Raw genomic sequence first — 21,001 nt, 5'->3', positions numbered from 1 at the left:
TTCCCTCCGTGACTACCTGGTCAGGCCCACGCCCCCCTACAACCCACCCTCCCATCCTGGCACCCTCCCCTGCCATCGCAGGAACTGCAAAACCTGCGCCCACACCTCCTCCCTCACCTCCATCCAAGGCCCCAAAGGAGCCTTCCACATCCATCAAAGTTTTACCTGCACATCCACCATTATCATTTATTGTATCCGTTGCTCCCGATGTGGTCTCCTCTACACTGGGGAGACTGGATGCCTCCAAGCAGAGCGCTTTAGGGAACATCTCCGGGACACCTGCACCAATCAACCACACTGCCCTGTGGCCCAACATTTCAACTCCCCCTCCCACTCTGCTGAGGACATGCAGGTACTGGGCCTCCTCCACCACCGCTCCCTCACTACCCGACGCCTGGAGGAAGATCGCCTCATCTTCCACCTTGGAACACTTCAACCCCAGGGCATCAATGTGGATTTAACCAGTTTCCTCATTTCCCCTTCCCCCACCTCACCCCAGTTCCAACCTTCCAGCTCTGCACTGTCCCCATGACCTGTCCTACCTGCCTATCTTCTTTTCTACCTATTCACTCCACCCTCCTCTCTGACCTTCATCCCCACCTCCATCCACCTATTGTACTCTTTGCTACTTTCTCCCCACCCCCCTCTCATTTATCTCTCCACTCTGCAGGCACCCTGCCTCTATTCCTGATAAAGGGCTTTTGCCCGAAACAGCGATTTTCCTGCTCCTCGGATGCTGCCTGAACTGCTGTGCTTTTCCAGCACCTCTCTAATCTAGACTCTGGTTTCCAGCATCTGCAGTCCTTGCTTTAACTTGGAAGGATATGGGCCAAGTGCAGGGAAATGGATGTTTTAGTCAGCCTGGAGCAGCCAAAGAGCCTGTCTCCTTATGTAGGACTCTATGACTCTAATTGGTGGGCGGCACGGTGGCACAGTGGTTAGCACTGCTGCCTCACAGCACCTGAGACCCGGGTTCAATTCCCGACTCAGGCGACTGACTGTGTGGAGTTTGCACGTTCTCCCCGTGTCTGCGTGGGTTTCCTCCGGGTGCTCCGGTTTCCTCCCACAGTCCAAAGATGTGCGGGTCAGGTGAATTGGCCATGCTAAATTGGCCCGTAGTGTTAGGTAAGGGGTAAATGTAGGGGTATGGGTTGGTTGCGCTTCGGGGGGTCGGTGTGGACTTGTTGGGCCGAAGGGCCTGTTTCCACACTGTAAGTAATCTAATCTAAAAAAAAGTCATAATGCCACGTGAAAGCATGCACAGAGGTCTCTCACCATTCACCAGCAAGTTTCTCATCCCAAGGTTCAAACATTGCCGGAAGATCGGAACTGGGAAAGGTTCACCTCAACAATTCTGATCCCACATTAAAAAAGTTAATCCTGACTTCCTGTCACAACACTAACCATAATAAAGAATACTCACTCCGAGACAGGCTCTCCAGGGCCTTGCCTAGTTTCTTGCTTTCCTGAAGAATGTGATTCAATTCATCGAAGTTCTGACTTTCAGGTTTGGTTCGCCATTCCCACGTTGCCTGTTCTATTGACCTTGGCACTGCAGAGATTAATGGAAATGTAATTTCAATTCAGCTCCTATTTGGCAATGTGTCTCAAATGTATTTTCTCATTAATAAATGGTCAACTTTGTTTGACACCATCCAAGACACAATTTAACTCAATCATGCATAATCAGAAACATCAATCTCAACTGGAAAGATCTGTTTTTAAATACATTTTGTCTATTTGTATGTATTTAAATGAAGTCTGTAAATATTTGTTTCCAGATGTGAATGAGGAAGGATATAAGCGATTGTCTACATTAGTTTATCTGTTGAATTGCCTTCAGTTTATTTCATGCATTGGACTGCTAGTTAAAACATTTTCAGCAGTTTTATACAGAAATCACTTTTTCAGACGTCAACAACACAATTCAATTGTGGGTCTGACTGATTGGTTCAATATTTGCATCATCTGTCGTATTATTAGTAACTTCAAGCCAGCTGACATCAATAGCCTGTACTGGAATATAGCCAGAACAGAGCTGATTGAATAATTGGTGGTGAGGGACATAAGGCATGTTGAAACATCACATTGGATATCGAGTGGTTACAGAGCCATAAAATTCATGTCGGAAACCAAGGCTCAACTATTCACTCCCAACGGAGAAGTAGGGAATCAGCCCCACTGCCTGCAGAAGCATCCACAAGGTGTGAAAGGCCTACCCCACAGTAAACAGAATAATACATCAAAACACCCTCATCCCAATATCATCTCATTCCCCACGCACTTGCAATGTCACCTCATGACTCACACACACACCATGCTAATTTGTGCCCCTCTCCCAACCCTCACAGCCCTTAATATTCCCTTTGCCAACTTAGTGCAAATCAATCATAACCCATGACCCTTCCCTCATCGCCGCGGTTCCACAGCCTCCATGCTAACATTGTGCCAACTCACGCCAATCCATGAACCCAAACCCACCATCTTTTACTCTTGCACCGCACCCCTCTCCCCCCACCCCCCCCACCCCCGCGCCCCCCCCCACACCATTCTCCACCAGGGGCAGACTTCAGGAGTCATACTGAGATAAAATAAACTGCGACACGTCTACTGATAACTTCACTATTCAAAAAAAACACACTGACGAAATGTTCATTCCATACAATTTAAATTCTATAATCGCTTAATCCTTTATTTTACAAAGAAAACATTTGGATTCTTTGCCCCATATCAAAGATCTGAAATAACTTGGGGCTGTCAATAAAACTGTGAATTTATAGGCCATTCCTGACTGCGGTAATGCTCGGCTGTGGAATCATTACGTAGCAGGAATCTGACCATGATCGCACTCGGTTTTGGACATAAGCCTAACTACTAAAATGGCAAGCTCAAATGTCTAAAACACATAAGGCATGTTTTGCACATCCACTAAAACAAATAACACTAATTTGAAGGCAGTTCCACTTTTATATCTGCCAGGTCCAAAGGTGGGTTTCCTGAATGAGAAACTCTACCAAGGTTTTGACTGATTTGGAAACTCCTTCTAACCTCTCAAAAAATCAAGTAAACAATTCCAAATGAAATGATGCTTACAGGACTTTGATTCTGATGTTGGTGGTGATATGTTGGAGACAGCAAGGTCACTCTTAGACTTCTTTGGTTTTTTGGCATTTATTAGCCATGGTTTGTCGTAACTTCTACAATCTCGCCGTGACCCTTTGTTTTCTGCAAGAGAGGCAAACATTAAAAATCAGGTAATCCAGGTAAATAAATACGTCATTCATTCAGAAATCTGTGACTGTTTGAACATGCTTATTAAATTCTGAGGTTTTGGCATTGGATTTTTTAATGGCCCAACTGTATCCAAAACTGTTCAATATTTCAGCTAGAGTCATAATAAAAATTCTTCCTTACTTCAGATGTCTTCAGAATATATAGCTGGATTCTACACCCAGCTTTAGACATCTACCTGTCCCTGAGCCATTCTCTGTGATTGCAGATGATTAAAAATGCAAGGTGGAAACTGAGGGGAAACTGGTTAGTGAGAGCAGCAAAGCATTTTGCCCTGTCATCCCCAGTGAGCTGTAACATTGCCAAAGTGCTTCGTTCCAAATGGCACTGATACAGCACGGGAAGAGGTGACTCTTTATTTAAAAGAGACAGAAGAATTTTTAAGCATTGTAGCCATCAGTGGAGAGCAAGGTCAGAAAAGGGAACAGGATTGGACGGAGAGGAGATTTCTGCAAATCCTTCTTTCCCTTCCAAGGGATCTTGACCTGTTTATGGAGTCATAGAGTCATACAGCATGGAAACAGACCTTTCGGTCCAACCAGTCCATGCCGTACGTAATCCCAAATTAAACTAGTCCCACCTGCCTGCTCCTGGCCCATATACCTCCATAGCTTTTTTATTCATGTACTCATCTAAATATTATTTAAATATTGCAACTGTACCATTGCATCCTCTGAAAGTTCATTCCACAGACAAACCATGCTCTGTGTAAAAATATTACTCTCATGACTTTTTAAAGTTTCCCTCCTCTCACCTTAAAAATACACCCCCTAGACTTGACATCCCCCACCCTGAGGGAAAAAACACTTGTTATTCACCCTATCCATGTCGCTCATGATTTTATAAACCTCAATAAGGTCACCCCTCAGCCTCCAACGGTCCAGGGAGAGAAGTCCTAGCCTATCCAGCTTCTCCCTGTAACTCAAACCCTCCAGTCCCAGAAACATCCTCGGAAATCTCTTCTGAATTATCTCCAGCTTTAATAATATATTTTTTATGACAAGATGACCGGAACTGGACTCCATAAGAGGCCTCACTAGCGTCCTGTACAACCTCAATATTACATCCCAACTACTATACTCAAAAGATCTGAGCAATATGAGTACGTTAAGTCTGTCCTTTCCTGAGACTCATCTCAGCCTCCTCCTAAGGGCCCCAACATTTAATCTAACATTGACCCCCTTCCTCCTCTTCATTTACACATTATCTTCTGGGGCTGTTGTCCAGACGTACACAGTCAGCCGTCATGTGAATACTGACACAATCCTGGATGCCTGATTTGCTCTGGTTCTATCCCACTCTCTGACTGTCATCTCCAGTGAGGTGTAACATTGGTAAAGTGCTTCATTCCAATTTAATTTTTATGGGTCACACTTTAAATTGATTCCTTCAGCACTGCAACCCAACATTGCCCACAGCTCTCAACTCTGCAACCGACATATTAATCCCTGGTTTTAATCTGTAATGCAATTTTTGCTGGTCTCCTTGCTTCAAACCATGATCAAAAAAAGACATGTTATCGCCCACAGTAAGGACAGTGCTCCCATCATTATATCAAGGTGCATTGGCTTTCTGGATCCCACAGGCTCAACTCTAACATTCTTTGTTCCTGTAATAGCCTTTTGTCCTTCCTCCAATAACAGCCTCCAGGATCAGCCCAATAGACAGACCTGCTCCATGTTCCAGAAGGTAGAACCAAAACCAGTGTTCCAACTCATTGCCTACACTTGGATATGGAAGACCAGTTTGGGATTCATGGGACTTGAATATTGCTGGTCAGGCTGCATTTATTACCCATCCCTAACTGATGTATATTGATTAGAATCGCTACAGTTGGAAATTGGCCATTTTGCCCAACAAGTCCACACCGGCCCTCCGAAGAGTAGCCCACCCAGATCCATTCCCCTAACCTATATTTACCGCTAAATAATGCACCTAACACTATGGGCAATTTAGCATGGCCAATTCACCTCACCTGCACATCTTTGGATTGTGGGAGGAAATCGGAGCACCCGAAGGAAACCCACGCAGACACGGGGAGAATGTGCAAACTCCAGTCAGTCGCCTGAGGCTGGAATCGAACCTAGATCCCTGGCGCTATAAGGCAGCACTGAACAACCGTGCCACCCAAGGGGAATATTGAAGTAACAGGGGGCATTTAAGAATCAACAACATTGCTTGGAGGCAGCAGGGAACCAGGTGGGTTTTTCCTCAATAATGGTCACCACAAGACCATATTTTTAGTTCAATTCAAATTTCACCATGGTGGGATCCAAACCCATTACCAGGATATCTGGATTAATATCTGGTGATAATCCCACTACGCCACAGCCTCCCAATAAATCCCATGAATCATATAAAATAGCAGTTCTATCCTTGGAATAGCAACCATCACATCCCACTGCTTAATCCTTCATTAAGTTTCTAAATTAAAAGGCACATGTTCCTCAGGTGAAGATATCAAACCATATGTTTGATGGTGAACATTATCCACTTATGAGAAACCTGGGCATATTCATTTTCAAGTATTAGTGTTTGCATTTTGCTGCTTCTTTGATCTGGGGTAGTGGGATTTTTTTTTGCATAGGTGTAACTGAAAACTATCCTAGAGAACTTAGATAACAACATTTACAAGGCATCTGGATGGATATATGATTAGGAAGGGTTTAGAGGGATATGGGCCAAATGCTGGCAAATGGGACTAGATCAGTTTAGGATATCTGGTCGGCATGGCCGGGTTGGGGCGAAGGGTCTGTTTCCCAGCTGTTTTACAGCTCTCTGGCTCCATGAACCTGCAATCCGACCAGGTACCTTCAAAAACAATAAGGGAAGAGGAAACAGCCAGCCTCTGTTTCAATCAGATATTCACATGGGTGCAATATAGTGCAGAAAATGGAATCCCTATGGAGTGGAGCAGGCCATTCAGCCCATACCAATCTTTCAAAAGAGCATCCCACCCAGACCCACCCCCATAACCTTGCATTTCCCATGGTTAATTGACTGAGCTTACACACCCCTCCACATGATGGGCAATATTAGCATGGCCCTAACCAGCACATCTCTGTGACTGTGGCAGGAAACTGGAGCACCAGAGGAAATCCACGCAGACAGTCACCTGAGGCTGGAAGCGAACCCAGGTCCCTGGTGCTGTGAGGCAGCAGTGCGAATCACTGGGCCACTGTGCCAGCCTATAACTTCACACTGAAGTCATAAGTTAGTTGGCCTGTTACACGTGAACTCAACATTACTCTTCAGCAAAGAAAAGCTTTCAAGAGTGACTAAAATTAAGACTCAACACATTTGAAAAGCTGTACAGAAAACAGTTCCTGCCATTACCTGTTTCAGCCCACAGTGCAGCTGAGCCTGAAAGTGTTCTTGAAAGCTGACTGCAACTTCCCTGTTTATTTTGTAAGTGACTTATTAAAAATGGAATTGGCTGGTCTGGTGTCTCTGTTATCAGCTTTGTCATCATTTCCTGAATTAAAAAAAAGAAAAATGACTTTTGAAATATTTGGTAATTAGCACCACCCATGTACACCTTTTATCATGTTATTCAGTGCTGAACATGAAAGATGTTTCTATTGTTCAATAAACCCAGTAGCAATGCTGACCAATAAAATATACTTGCACGATTGCAAGAAAGCAGAAACATTATTTACCTTAGCCCATACTGAGGTTATACAATTGCAACGAACACAAGAGATGAAGATTCCAGTTGAGATTAGAGTAGGTAAACAGCAGATTAATTGGAATCATAATTTAAAGTTTCGGTAAGAGCACTGATCAGATTTATATACGGCTGACATATTAATTGTTCCTTTCTGAGAGAAGAGGAAGAAAGTATAGCACAAATATTTCCAATGTTCCAAGCCATCTCAGACGCACCTACTCTCCCAGTGTCACCAACTGAGGACTAATCTATAATTTAGACACTAAAATGAAATGGCTTCTTTGGTGCAATGCTGTATAATTGATTATTCTAAGACTACATTTACCAGACTTTAATGGTATTACACAACTGCATCTTGGGGTGCTCAATGCGCCGAATTTGATGACTGTGGTGGTGGGCCTCTTGTCTTAGAGACAAATTCACCTCAACCAGTTTCAGAAACGCCATAGGAATTCACGTGACGAAGCCAGTTAACTGCCTGTAATTGAGTCTTCATGAACAGAAGAATCGCGGAATATTAAAAATAGAGCAGGAGTAGGCCATTCAGCCCTTCTGTTGCCTCACCATTCTATAAGATCATGGCTGATCTGCCCAAGGCCTCAACTCCTCTTTCAGGTCAGCTCCTCATACTCTTCAACGCGCCGATATTTGAAAACCTTCTCTCCTTCTCCTTAAATACTTTAACTGATCTAGCCTCCACAACTCTCTGGGATAGAATATTCCAGACATTCACTATCCTCTGGGAGAAGAAATTCCTTTTCATCTGAGTCTCAAATGTATGTCCCGTTCTGGTGTATCTGTATCACTGAGTGGCTAACACCTTCACAACATCTACACCGTCAAGTCCCCTCAGCATCTTAATGTTCAATAACATCACCCTTCATTCTTCCAAACTCTTAATGAATTCAAGCCTAACCCCGTTTAGCCAATCTTGATAAGTCAATACCTTCATCTGGGCAATTAGAGTAGCTAATCTTGTTTGACTGCTTCAATGCCAGTACATACTTTCTTAAATACAGGGACCAAAATTATACAATATAATACAGATGTGGACTCACCAATACCCCGTACAGCTTTAACAAGACTTACCATCCCCAAGCCCTCTGTAATAAAGTTCAAAATTCCATTGGCCTTCTTAATTCCTGCTAATGTTAGACATATAAGAACACATAAATCCCTCTCCACAGTAACTTTCTTTTTGAGTCTTTCTCCATTTCACCACAGTCTTCTATTGATTCTTCCCACCAAAGTGCATGATGTCTCACTTTGCTAGATTAACCTGCATCTGTTAAGCTTTTGCCCCGTTATGCAATCTTTCAACACCCCTTATAGATTACTTCTATACTCAACACAACATACCCTCTCATGGATTTCCATAGCATTGGTAAATTTGGTGGTATGACAGTCTGCCCTTTCCTCTGAATCATCAAAGTAGATAGTAAATAATTGAGACCCTAGGACAGATGTTGCATTTTGATTCGACAAACAAGGGTAGGGCTTATACAGTTAATGGTCGGGCCTTGGTAGTCTTGTAGAACAGAGGGATCCAGGGGTTCAGGTGCATAATTCTTTGAAGTTTGCGTCACATATAGACAGGGTGGCTAAAAAGTCGTTTGGCACGGTTGCCTTCATTACTCAGACCTTGAGTATAGGAGTTGGGAAGTCATGTTGAGGTTGGACTGGACATTGGTACGCCCTCTTCTGGAATACTGTATCCAGTTCTGGTCACCCACTTATAGGAAAGATATTATTAAGCTGGAGAAGGTTCCAAAGTGATTTGCCAGAATGTTGCCGGGAATGGAAAGTTTGCGTTATAAAGGAAGGTTGGATAGGATGGGATTTCTTTCACTGGAGTGTAGGACGTTGACAGGCTATTATCTAGAAGTTTATAAAATATGGAGGGGTATAGATAGAGTTAATGGTAGTTGTCTTTTCCCGAGGATGGGGGATTTCAAGATTGGGAGCATGTTTTTAAGATGAGAGAAAAGAGAATTAAAAAAGACATGAAGAGCTAGTTTTTAGCACATGGGGTGGTCAGCATATGGAATGAACATCCTGAGGAAGTGGTGGATGTGGGCACTGTTACAATATTTAAAAGACATTTGGATAAGTACATGAATAAGAAAAGTTTGAAGGGATATGGGCCAGGGGCAGGCAGGTGGGACTGGTTGAGTTTGGGATTATGTTCGATGTGGACTGGTTGGACCAAAGGGTCTGTTTCCATGCTGTATGATTGAATGATCCTTGTAGAAGTCTAGTCATTACATCAGTCTGACCTGAAGAAATCCCATTAATCCTAATTCTCTGTCTTGTATGTGTTACTCAATCCTTCATCCATGCTAATACATTACCACAATACTATCAGCTCTTTGCGTAATAATCGTTTTTGTGGGACCTTAGCAAATACCTTCTGAAAAACCAATTACTGTATTCTCCATCTGGTGGTTCCCTTTACCAACTTTGCTTGTTATATCCTCAAAGAACGCTACCAAATTCATCAAACATGATTTCCCTTTTATAAATCCATGTAAATGCCTTTAAGGCCAAGGATCCCATTTCTAGAAGAATTGCTGGTCAGTCAGAAAGCTAGAAGCTTTCCAATCGCAGCACTGCGACCAGGAGAACACTCCGTCCAAGTCAGCTGTTCAAACATTCAGGGGTCTGTCAGGAATCCACTGAGAGGATAGTGTGGGAGCTGTCAATAGGCAGGATCAGCAGGGACTCCCTGCGTGAGACTGCAGACAGGCTGTCAGCTGTACCTGCCATGCCTCCCCACACAGCATCTTTGGCCACGTCACAAAACTGTTACACTACAGAAAGAGGCCATTGAACCCATTCTGTCTGCACTGACTCTCCAACCATTGTAACTTCATGCCAATCTCCTGCGGTTTGTCTGTCAGCCTCCACTCTGCTTCTATTTAAATAATCATCCCATATCCTCTTCAATGCCTTTACTAAACCACATTTTTACATTCCATACTCAAACTAGTCTCTGAAAGAACAAATCTTCTGTTCACCTCATATTTGCTTCTTTTGCTAAACAATTTAAGCCTGTGCTCTCCTGTATTTAATCCTTCTACAAGTGGGGATAATTTCTCCCTATCGCCTCTGTCTATATCCATAACGATTCTGAAAACTTCTATCAAACTTCCTCTTAACCTTCTCATCTCCAAGGACCCAACATCTCCAAACAACCTGATGGGTCACGTTGCTAGTTCCACAATAGTAAATCTCTTTCGCATTTTCTCCAGTGCATTTACACTCTTCCTATTGTGTAGCACACAGAACTGGACACAATACTGAGTCGAGTCAGTACCTTCATCATAATCTGCAGACTCTTGTACTCTATATCCCTGTGTAAGAAACTGAGCATACTGCGTGCATAATTAACAGCTCTACATGTCCTGTCACCTTTCCTGACTTAATTCTATACACACCGAGGCCTTGCTGCTGCAGTACCAAGTAATTTGTCTTGATTCTTCATGTTCTTTCTACCAAAGTGCACCAATTCACACTTTTCTATATTGAACTTCACCCACCAACTATGCACCAACTTTACCAATGTTTCAATGTCTTTTTGAAGTTCTACACAGCCATCCTCAAAGCTTCCAATTCTCCCGAGTGCTGCATTGTCTATAAACATTGAACTTGTCTCTTGCACACCAAGATTGAAAATCTTTATATAACACACCCTCGATAAACCATGTTTCACCTAAAAAAATCCACACAGATTGTAACCTTGACCAGTGTTGCCTTGGTGGGGGGAGCCCAAACATGAACAGGCACATTCTCCCACACTCACAGGGCCTGAACTCACTGACCAGGACTCAGCTCTCACTATTGCATGCATTACATTCACTTCAGGGCTCTCACCCACCTCAGCCTCCCAAACTACGATCCTTTCCTGCACGTACCACCCAGACACTGGGGAAACTCTCAGCACTTCTCTTGCTCACACATCACCACTTGTTCATCCGCCTCCATCATACTCAATTCCTCCTTTTGTCTCACCGCAAGAACACTGGTCCCTAACCAGGCCAGGAGGTCGGAGGTGGATGGGGATTTTGGGGGAAGTGGGGGTGAGGGCAGGTAGGCATCAGACCTCTCACTCTCCTAGAGGAGGGAATTCTTGATCAGGCTGGAGAAAAGCAAGATGGAGTCCCTCTAGGGTCATCCAATCAGCTTCATTGTGCAGTACTGCACTGTCCTGCTGTTACCACCAGGGTTAAGTCAGTTTTAAACTGTACAACCTTAAACATATCTTCCAGAATTAAATTCCCTTCTTCCCTTATGTAGCCCTGTGCTCTCCCCAATACCACAGGGAAATGCCACAGTAACTAGCACCAGAGGCCCTCAGCTCCACCTCTGAGGAGGCAACCACAGAGTCCTCAGAGGATTTACCAGCAAGACCCTCCACAAACTCCACTCACCTACGTGGTTACTCAGCCCAGCTTCAACTCAGGAGCATGCTCTGCTGAAGATGTCATTGATACATCTCCTTGGTTGGTCAAAGGATGGTCCTTCCTCACTAGGGCATCGCATCCGAAGTGTCACCATTCCCAGATTTTTACTCTCAGTTAATGGAAAGCATGGACCATGTTTCTGTACTCAAGTATTACTATCTGTTCTAAGTACAGTAAACATTTTATTATCCTATGGTGTTATGAAGTTGAAAATGTATGCTGTATCTTTAAGAGGAGTGAATGCTGTTCACAACTGAGAGTTTACAAGCATCTCTCAGATGAATAGCTAGCAGTCTCAGAGTGTTATGAAGGTATAGAGGTACTGTACCTTTACGAGAGTTGAAAAGCTAGCATAACTTCCTGACACAGTTCAAAGCTTTCTGAGCAAGGTAACAATGTAACACATAGTTGACACAAATAGAGTAGCTGGATTGCCATGAGACACAAAAAAATCAAATTCGGCTAGTTTAGATTATAGGAGAAAGTGGGGACTGCAGATGCTGGAGATCAGAGCTGAAAATGGGTTGCTGGAAAAGCGCAGCAGGTCAGGCAGCATCTAAGGAACAGGAAATTCGACGTTTCGGGCCAGAGCCCTTCATCAGGAATCAAATCCTGAAGAAGGGCTCATGCCTGAAACGTCGATTCTCCTGCTCCTTGGATGCTGCCTGACCTGCTATGCTTTTCCAGCAACACATTTTCAGCGCTAGTTTAGATTGTGCCAACATACCAAAGTCCAATCAAAATTAAATTTAGTATTTTGATAATATTAAAACCAATTAAACAATCTGATGTTTTGGGGTATAACACCAGACATTATTGGACACATGTCTGCTGCTAGGTCAAGAACTCTCTGAGAGGTATCTGTCTGTGGGGAGTCTGTGCCACAGAACATAGAAACCAACCTGGAGAGAGTCTACAGAGAAAAATCTACAGAGGAAACTCAGTAAAGCGGACTAGTTTTGAAACATTTCATTTTTTATAAATCTTAAACAGGATTTTTTATCGGACTAGTATTGTAGAGTGGGAGGTAATAGGTAAGTTTAAGAGAAAGGAGTTGTCCATAGTTGTTGGTTAATATTCTCTGTTAGACTTTAGGAATAAAGTTGTTAAGTTTTATTTTAAATACTGACTTTTGGGGTAGTTCTTTGCCTCTTGAATTTTAACAGAGTACAGCATGGGGGGAACCTTTTCTGCATTGCTGGTTTAAATTAGCCGAGGGGTTTACACCATGTAATAACACAGTGTACTGCAAAATTGAAAACATGTAGCATTTGGCTGTGAAATTGATACCTGAGTTTTTTGCTGTTTTGACAACAATTCAAATTTATCCTGTTTAAATTATACCCCAGGATGCTAAAAACCAATTGAGCTTGAATTTATTGTTTTGCCAACATCGAACCAATGAGATGATCCAATGTTGAGGATATAAAAATGCAGGCATTTTGAATATTCAAGACAAAGCAACTGCCATCAACACTGATTCAAGAAATTAAGAAACACTGTCTATGAAAGGTACCTTTTCATATGAAACATATTCGCAGTAAAAAGCAAGATGACAACCTAGGAGATCTTCAGCTGGAAGAAGACAGACACCGAAGATGATAGTGGCTATATAGTTTTGAAATTAAGTTGATGTAATTTTATAAGTGTTTTATTGGAACAGGATATTGTTACAAAGTTGGAGGCAGGTAATAAGCAGTTAAGAGAAAGGGGGCCTGAGAGTTATGAATAGTAGTTGTTTAATGTTCACTTTTAGAATTAAAGAATAAATTGCTATTTTTTTATTTTGGGAGTTTGGGAGTTCTCTGTCAATCATTCTTTAACAGATTATGAGGCAAGATGAGTTTTTCTGGGTGTTCGGTTTAATTAGCAGAAGAGTTCACCACTGAGTCGTAGCAAGGGAGATCAGGAATGTGCGATTCAAAGACTCTGAATAATCAAGAAGTTGACATCAGAAATGTCGTGCGGGGGTATACACATTTACAGCATAAATCACTTCAATAACGATGCAGCTTTGCCCAAAATAAAACAGCAGAGAGCCCTTTCATTCTCACTCTCACTTGACTCCTCAGATAGCATGGTAGATTGTGATATCGGAGAAGAAATTGACTTGAAATTGAATCAACTCAGATATTTCGTGTAGCCATTCAATTGTACAACTATATTCACATTGAGGTCAATAAATTTTAATAAAACTAGAATAATTGCACAGATTATTACAATAAAATTTGTGGTATTTGTGGTATGTAATGTTTTACCTATTTACCAAGAGCGTTGGTTATAAGGTTTACTGTACTCTAGTGACAGATAAACAGTTATAAACCATTGCCATGTAACACTACAAATTAAGACTCTACTGCTCTCATAATCTCCCTCTTTATGCACACACAGGCAAATATACACACACACAAACACAGAGAAACAGATAGAGAAAGATATGCATTGAAAAGTGTGGCGCTGGAAAAGCACAGAAGGTCAGGCAACATCCGCGGAGCAGGAGAGTCAGCGTTTCATGCAGAAGCCCTTCATTGGGGCACACATTCTTGATGAAGGTCTTATGCCCGAAACGTCGATTCTCCTGCACCTTGGATGCTGCCTGGCCTGCTGCGCTTTTCCAGCACCACACTTTTCGACTGTGATCTCCAGCATCTGCAGTCCTCACTTTCCCCGAGGGAAAAAAAATAGGTTATGGGCAAAGGGAAGGTAGCAGGCAGTTCAGTTCATGAATTGTTGAAATGACCCATGTTCTTAAGCTGGTTAGAACATTGCTTCTCAATCACTTTATGTGGGTGCTTCCATTGATTTGCAAGAGTCACAATGTGACGGGTTTGCTTATAAAGGTCTATGCTTTCTCAATGAAAAGTCAGAGCTTACAACAACTAGAAATATGAACTGGGTTTTCAAGTTTAATTGGGTTAAAATGCAGAGAGTGAGAGACCGTTCTCTAGTGGAGATCATGGATTAGTGGTGCTGGAAGAGCACAGCAGTTCAGGCAGCATCCAACAAGCAGCGAAATCGACATTTCGGGCAAAAGCCCTTCATCAGGAATAAAGGCAGACAGCCTGAAGCGTGAAGAGATAAGCTGGAGGAGGGTGGGGGTGGGGAGAAAGTAGCATAGGGTACAATAGGTGAGTGGGGGAGGGGATGAAGGTGATAGGTCAGGGAGGAGGGTGGAGTGGATAGGTGGAAAAGGAGATAGGCAGGTAGGACAAGTCCGGACAAGTCATGGGGACAGTGCTGAGCTGGAAGTTTGGAACTAGGGTGAGGTGGGGGAAGGGGAAATGAGGAAACTGTTGAAGTCCACATTGATGCCCTGGGGTTGAAGTGTTCCGAGGCGGAAGATGAGGCGTTCTTCCTCCAGGCGCCTGGAGATCAACCTATTTCTCTTGACCTTGTTCCTAACAAGTTGTCCAAGAGCCAATGACACAGTTGTTGTCAGACAAAAGGCTTTTTTAAAATTCTTGATAACTAGTCACTCATCCATGGACCAATCACCCAGCTGCACCTATACACAAGCCCTTAAGCTGAACTGAAGTGCTGTACTTTAATGACTCCTTGTTCACATGGTGTTTGCCATGAGTGTCAGGTGACTTGCTTTCCAAAATATGCAGCAATCCTGATTTTAAAATAGTTCTCTCTCATCTCAGTGCACACATTTTTCTTTTAAAAAAGCACAATAATAAAATGGCACAGTCTTTAGAGCAGAGGAATCCAAAGTCTCCAGCTGTTAGAGAACTGCCAGAGACGAAGCTACTGCTCAGCATCAGGCAGAAAATGAGCCCTTGTTCCCAATATTTGAACATTCATAGAGAGGACGTATGGAGGAAGAGGCTCCATAAATATCTCTCTCCACAGTGTTGGGGGACAAGATTAAAGTGGTGCTGGAAAAGCACAGCAGGTCAGACAGCATCTGAGGAGCAGGAAAATCGATGTTTTGGGCAAAAGCCCTTCATCAGGAATCATTGACGGGGGAGCCCAGCACATCAGCGCAAAAACTAAGGCTGAAGCTTTCACAGCAATCTTCAGCCAGAAATACAAAGTGAATGATCCATCTCAGCCTCCTCCAGTGGCCCTCAGCATGACAGATACCAGGCTTCAGCCAATTTGATTCACTCCATGTGATATCAAGAAACGATTGATGGAACGTTGCACAAGTATTTCTGCAAATGAAAAGCACAACAAATCCAACCCGGCCAATTACGGCTCGATCAGTCTACTCTCAATCAAGCTAATTGTTGTTTTAAGTCTGTCCAAGAGAAAGGCTGCAGTAGTGAGTATAGTGAATTCTTTTTTGATTAGATATTTTTGGAGATAAGTCACCTGATTAAACTTAAAACATAAGCCATAGCTAGGGGCAGTGTTTGTAGAGGAATAAGACAGTGTTATTTTCTGGGTCTGTAGATTGTGAAGGAGCAAAAATGGCCTTTGCAGTGATATGTACTTCTTGTCAGATGTGGGAGTTTATAGAGAGTTTAAGGGTTCCTGCAGATTATATCTGCCATAAATGCTGTTGGATGCGAATCTTATCAGATCGAGTGGATCGGTTGGAGAGACAGATAGAAACGATGAGGAATTTGCAACAGCAACAGTATGTGATGGATGGCAGTTATAGGAAGGGGGGAAAGTCTCAGATACAGTCACATAGATGGGTGAACTCCAGGAAGGGTAAGAGAGGTCGGCACCTAGGGCAGGAGTTTTTTGTGGATATAGCCATTTCAAACAGATATGCTATTTTGGAAAATGTAGGGGGGTGATGGATTCTCAGGGGAACGTAGCACGAACAGCCAAGTTTCTGGTATTGAGACTGGCTCTAATGCAACGAGGGGTACATCAGCTTCCAAGAGATCAATTGTTTTAGGAGATTCTGTAGTCAGAGGTACAGGCAGATGTTTCTGTGGCCAGCAGAGAAAAAGCAGAATGGTGTGTTATTTCCCTGGTGCCAGGATCAAGGATATCTCAGAGAGGGTGCAGAATGTTCTCACTGGGGAGAGGACCCAGCAGGAGGTCATTGTCCACATTGGAACCAACGACATTGGAAGGGAAAAGGTTGAGACTCTGAAGGGAGATTACAGAGAGTTAGGCAGAAATTTAAAAAGGAGGCCTTCAAGGGTAGTAATATCTGGATTACTCCCAGTGCTATGAGCTAGTGAGGGCAGGAATAGGAGGATAAAGCAGATGAATGCATGGCTGAGGAGCTGGTGTATGGGAGAAGGATTCACGTTTTTGGACCATTGGAATCTCTTTTGGGGTAGAAGTGACCTGTACAAGAAGGACGGATTGCACCTAAACTGGAAGGGGACTACTATACTGGCAGGGATATTTGCTAGAACTGCTCGGGAGGATTTAAACTAGTAAGGTGGGGGTGGGGAACCCAGGGAGATAGTGAGGAAAGAGATTGATCTGAGACAGGTTCAGCTGAGAACAGAAGTGAGTCAAACAGTCAGGGCAGGCAGGGACAAGGTAGGACTAATAAATTAAACTGCATCTTTTTCAATGCAAGGGGCCTAACAGGGAAGGCAGATGAACTCAGGGCATGGTTAGGAACATGGGACTGGGATATCATAGCAATCACAGAAACATGACTCAGGGATGGACAGGACTGGCAGCTTAATGTTCCAGGTTACAAATGCAACAGGAAGGATAGAAAGGGAGGCAAGAGAGGAGGGGGAGTGGCATTTTTGATAAGGGATAGCATTACAGCTGTGCTGAGGGAGGATATTCCTGGAAATACATCCAGGGAAGTTATTTGGATGGAACTGAGAAATAAGAAAGGGATGATCACCTTATTGGGATTGTACTACAGACCCCCCAATAGTCAGAGGGAAATTGAGAAACAAACTTGTAAGGAGATCTCAGCTATCTGTAAGAATAATAGGGTAGTTATGGTCAGGGATTTTAACTTTCCAAACATCGACTGGGACTGCCATAGTGTTAAAGGTTTAGATGGAGAGGAATTTCTTATATGTGTACAAGACAATTTTCTGATTCAGTGTATGGATGTACCTACTAGAGACGGTGCAAACCTTGACCTACTCTTGGGAAATAAGGCAGGGCAGGTGACTGAGGTGTCAGTGGGGGAGCACTTTGGGGCCAGCGACCATAATTCTATTCGCTTTAAAATAGTGATGGAAAAGGATAGACCAGATCTAAAAGTTGGAGTTCTAAATTGGAGAAAGGCCAATTTTGATGGTATTAGGCAAGAACCTTCGAAAGCTGATTGGAGGCAGATGTTCGCAGGTAAAGGGACGGCTGGAAAATGGGAAGCCTTCAGAAATGAGATAACGAGAGTCCAGAGAAAGTATATTCCTGTCAGGGTGAAAGGAAAGGCTGGTAGCTATAGGGAATGCTGGATGACTAAAGAAATAGAGGGTTTGGTTAAGAAAAAGAAAGAAGCATATGTCAGGTATAGACAGGATAGATCGAGTGAATCCTTAGAAGAGTATAAAGAAAGTAGGAGTATACTTAAGAGGGAAATCAGGAGGGCAAAACGGGGACATGAGATAGCTTTGGCAAATAGAATTAAGGAGAATCCAAAGGGGTTTTACAAATATATTAAGGACAAAAGGGTAACTAGGGAGAGAATAGGGACCCTCAAAGATCAGCAAGGCGGCCTTTGTGTGGAACCACGGAAAATAGGGGAGATACTAAATGAATATTTTACATCAGTATTTACTGTGGGAAAGGATATGGAAGATATAGACTGTAGGGAAATAGATGGTGACATCTTGCAAAATGTCCAGATTACAGAGGAGGAAGGGCTGGATGTCTTGAAACGGTTAAAGGTGGATAAATCCCCAGGACCTGATCAGGTGTACCCGAGAACGCTGTGGGAAGCTAGAGACATGATTGCTGGGTCTCTTGCTGAGATAGTTGTATCATCGATAGTCACAGGTGAGGTGCCGGAAGACTGGAGGTTGGGAAACGTGGTGCCACTGTTTAAGAACGGCAATAAAGACAAGCCAGGGAACAATAGACCGGTGAGCCTGACCTCGGTGGTGGGCAAGTTGTTGGAGGGAATCCTGAGGGACAGGATGTACAAGTATTTGGAAAGGCAAGGATTGATTGGGGATAGTCAACATGGCTTTGTGCGTGAGAAAATATGTCTCACAAACCTGATTGAGTTTTTTGAAGAAGTAACAAAGAAGATTGATGAGGGCAGAACAGCAGATGTGATCTATATGGACTTCAGTAAGGCGTTTGACAAGGATCATGGGAGACTGATTAGCAAGGTTAGATCTCATGGAATACAGGGAGAACTAGCCATTTGGATACAGAACTGGCTCAAAGGTAGAAGACAGAGGGTGGTGGTGGAGGGTTGTTTTTCAGACTGGAGGCCTGTGACCAGTGGAGTGCCACAAGGATCGGTGCTGGGCCCTCTACTTTTTGTCATTTACATAAATTATTTGGATGCGAGCATAAGAGGTACAGTTAGTAAGTTTGCAGATGACACCAAAATTGGAGGTGTAGTGGACAGTGAAGAGGGTTACCTCAGATTACAACAGGATCTTGACCAGATGGGCCAAAGGGCTGAGAAGTGGCAGTTGGAGTTTAATTCAGATAAATGTGAGGTGCTGCATTTTGGGAAAGCAAATCTTAGCAGGACTTATACACTTGAAATAAATGGAACAAATTTGCCAATCTTTGATCCAAACCCACGCCGTGCTGGCACTCTAAGAACATATCAAGTATTTTTTTTAAATGGGAGGATGGTTCCTGCTTCCATTACCCTCTCGGTCAGAAAGATCCAGATTATCACCATATTTCGGGTGAAAAATAAACTCATCTCTCACCTTCCTAACAATTACTTTATATCTTTCCTTCTAGTTGCTGATCTCTATACTAACAGAAATGAGTCGACTTTATCTACGGTCTCTGTTCCCCTCAACCAAATCTCCTAAAGAATACAACCGCAGCTTGTTAAGACATCGGAGTGGAAGTAAGGCCATTCAGCCCATCGAGTCCCCTCTGCCATTCAATCATGGCTGATAGGCATTTCAACTCCACTTACCCGCACTTGCCCCGCAGTCCTTAATTCCTTGTGAGATCAAGAAGTTATCAGTCTCTGCCTTGTATTTACTCTCCACAACAAAAATCCTCTATTTCTAGGCAATGACCTGTTTTGCACTGTCTCTAATATGATCACATTCTTTCTGCAACGCCCTCACCTAGGACTGTCGCCTTTCATACTGTTTCATCATGAACTCCACATTCTTACATTCTGAGCATTAGCTGACAAAGGCGACTCATGTAGAAAGCCCTGAATCATTATTTCCCTGTCATGTTACCTTAAAGGATTTGTGGGCATTTACTCCAGATCTCTATGCACCTGACCAGTCCATTAATAACGTCCTTAAAGTGGAGCCACTCGGTGGGCTTAATGTCCAGAAATCAAAATTGCTAATGATCATTAAAATTAGGAAAGCTTTTAAAAACAAAGACTTTCCCTCAAACTTAAACTTAACAATTGACACACAAACTGACATTGACTATAGCACATACTAAGCGTGGAGATAGCCAGTGTCAAGAACATCACTCTTGGTTGATGACCCTGCACTCTTTCCAGACCTGCTCAGTCAGCCTCCAAACATAAGGCATCGCTCCCAATACCCGGAAAAAAGCACAGATACCAGCTAAAGGCCCTGACCATGGAAGAAGGTCTGGCCCTTGACAAAACTCCTCGCAAAGGTCCACATCACTGTCCTCCCTCACTGCCCACTCTGATGTCCCTAATTGGTCACTGCCCCTCCAATCTGTGCTTATTATCAGCTTCAGATGGAGGATACAATAGCATTTCAGCAGCAAACAACTTAGGAGTAACAAGAGGATGGATTAGGAGTAACAAGAAGATGGATTACTGGGCTAATGGTAGGCTACTTGGTAGTGTGGATGGGCAGAGGGATCTTGGTGTCCATGTACACAGATCTCTGAAAGTTGCCAACCAGGTAAATAGTGCTGTGAAGAAGGCATATGGTGTACTGGGCTTTATTGGTAGAGGAATTGAGTTCCGAAGTCCTGAGGTCATGTTGCAGTTGTATAAGACTCTGGTGCAGCCTCATCTGGAGTATTGTGTGCAGTTTTGGTCGCCATACTATAGGAAAGATGTGGAGGCACTGGAACGAGTGCAGAGGAGGTTTACCAGGATGTTGCCTGGCATGGTAGGAAAATCGTATGAGGAAAGGCTGAGGCACTTGGACTGTTCTCATTGGAGAAAAGAAGGTTTAGGGGAGATTTGATAGAGGTGTATAAGATGATTAGGGGTTTAGATAGGGTTGACAGTGAGAACCTTTTTCCGCTAATGGAGTCAGCTGTTACTAGGGGACACAGCTTTAAATTAAGGGGTGGTAGGTATAGGACAGATGTTAGGGGTAGATTCTTTACTCAGCGGGTTGTGAGTTCATGGAATGCCCTGCCAGTAGCAGTGGTGGACTCTTCCTCTTTATGGTCATTTAAGCGGGTATTGGATAAGCATATGGAGGTTATTGGGCTAGTGTAGGTTAGGTAGGCTTCGGTCGGCGCAACATCGAGGGCCGAAGGGCCTGTACTGCGCTGTATTTTTCTATGTTCTATGTTATCTCTC

General features: G+C 43.4%; 1 protein-coding gene across 7 annotated transcripts in view; it reads right to left on the bottom strand.

The window, feature by feature from the left end:
- c4h8orf34 (chromosome 4 C8orf34 homolog) overlaps positions 1-21,001 on the bottom strand; it is a 329,014-nt gene that overhangs the window by 184,420 nt on the left and 123,593 nt on the right. For all 7 annotated transcript variants that reach the window (XM_060824118.1, XM_060824114.1, XM_060824119.1 and 4 more), the window contains 3 exons: positions 6,628-6,766; positions 3,094-3,225; positions 1,424-1,552 (listed from right to left, as the gene is read on the bottom strand). In XM_060824118.1, coding sequence (XP_060680101.1) covers positions 1,424-1,552; positions 3,094-3,225; positions 6,628-6,763 — 397 coding nt within the window. In that variant the 5' untranslated portion in view covers positions 6,764-6,766. The remainder of the gene's footprint in view (positions 1-1,423; positions 1,553-3,093; positions 3,226-6,627; positions 6,767-21,001) is intronic.

This window comes from Hemiscyllium ocellatum, chromosome 4 (assembly GCF_020745735.1).
Source record: "Hemiscyllium ocellatum isolate sHemOce1 chromosome 4, sHemOce1.pat.X.cur, whole genome shotgun sequence".
NCBI lineage: Eukaryota > Metazoa > Chordata > Chondrichthyes > Orectolobiformes > Hemiscylliidae > Hemiscyllium > Hemiscyllium ocellatum.
The sequence above is the reverse complement of the archived record's forward strand: the minus strand, read 5'-3'. Positions and strand labels throughout refer to the sequence as shown.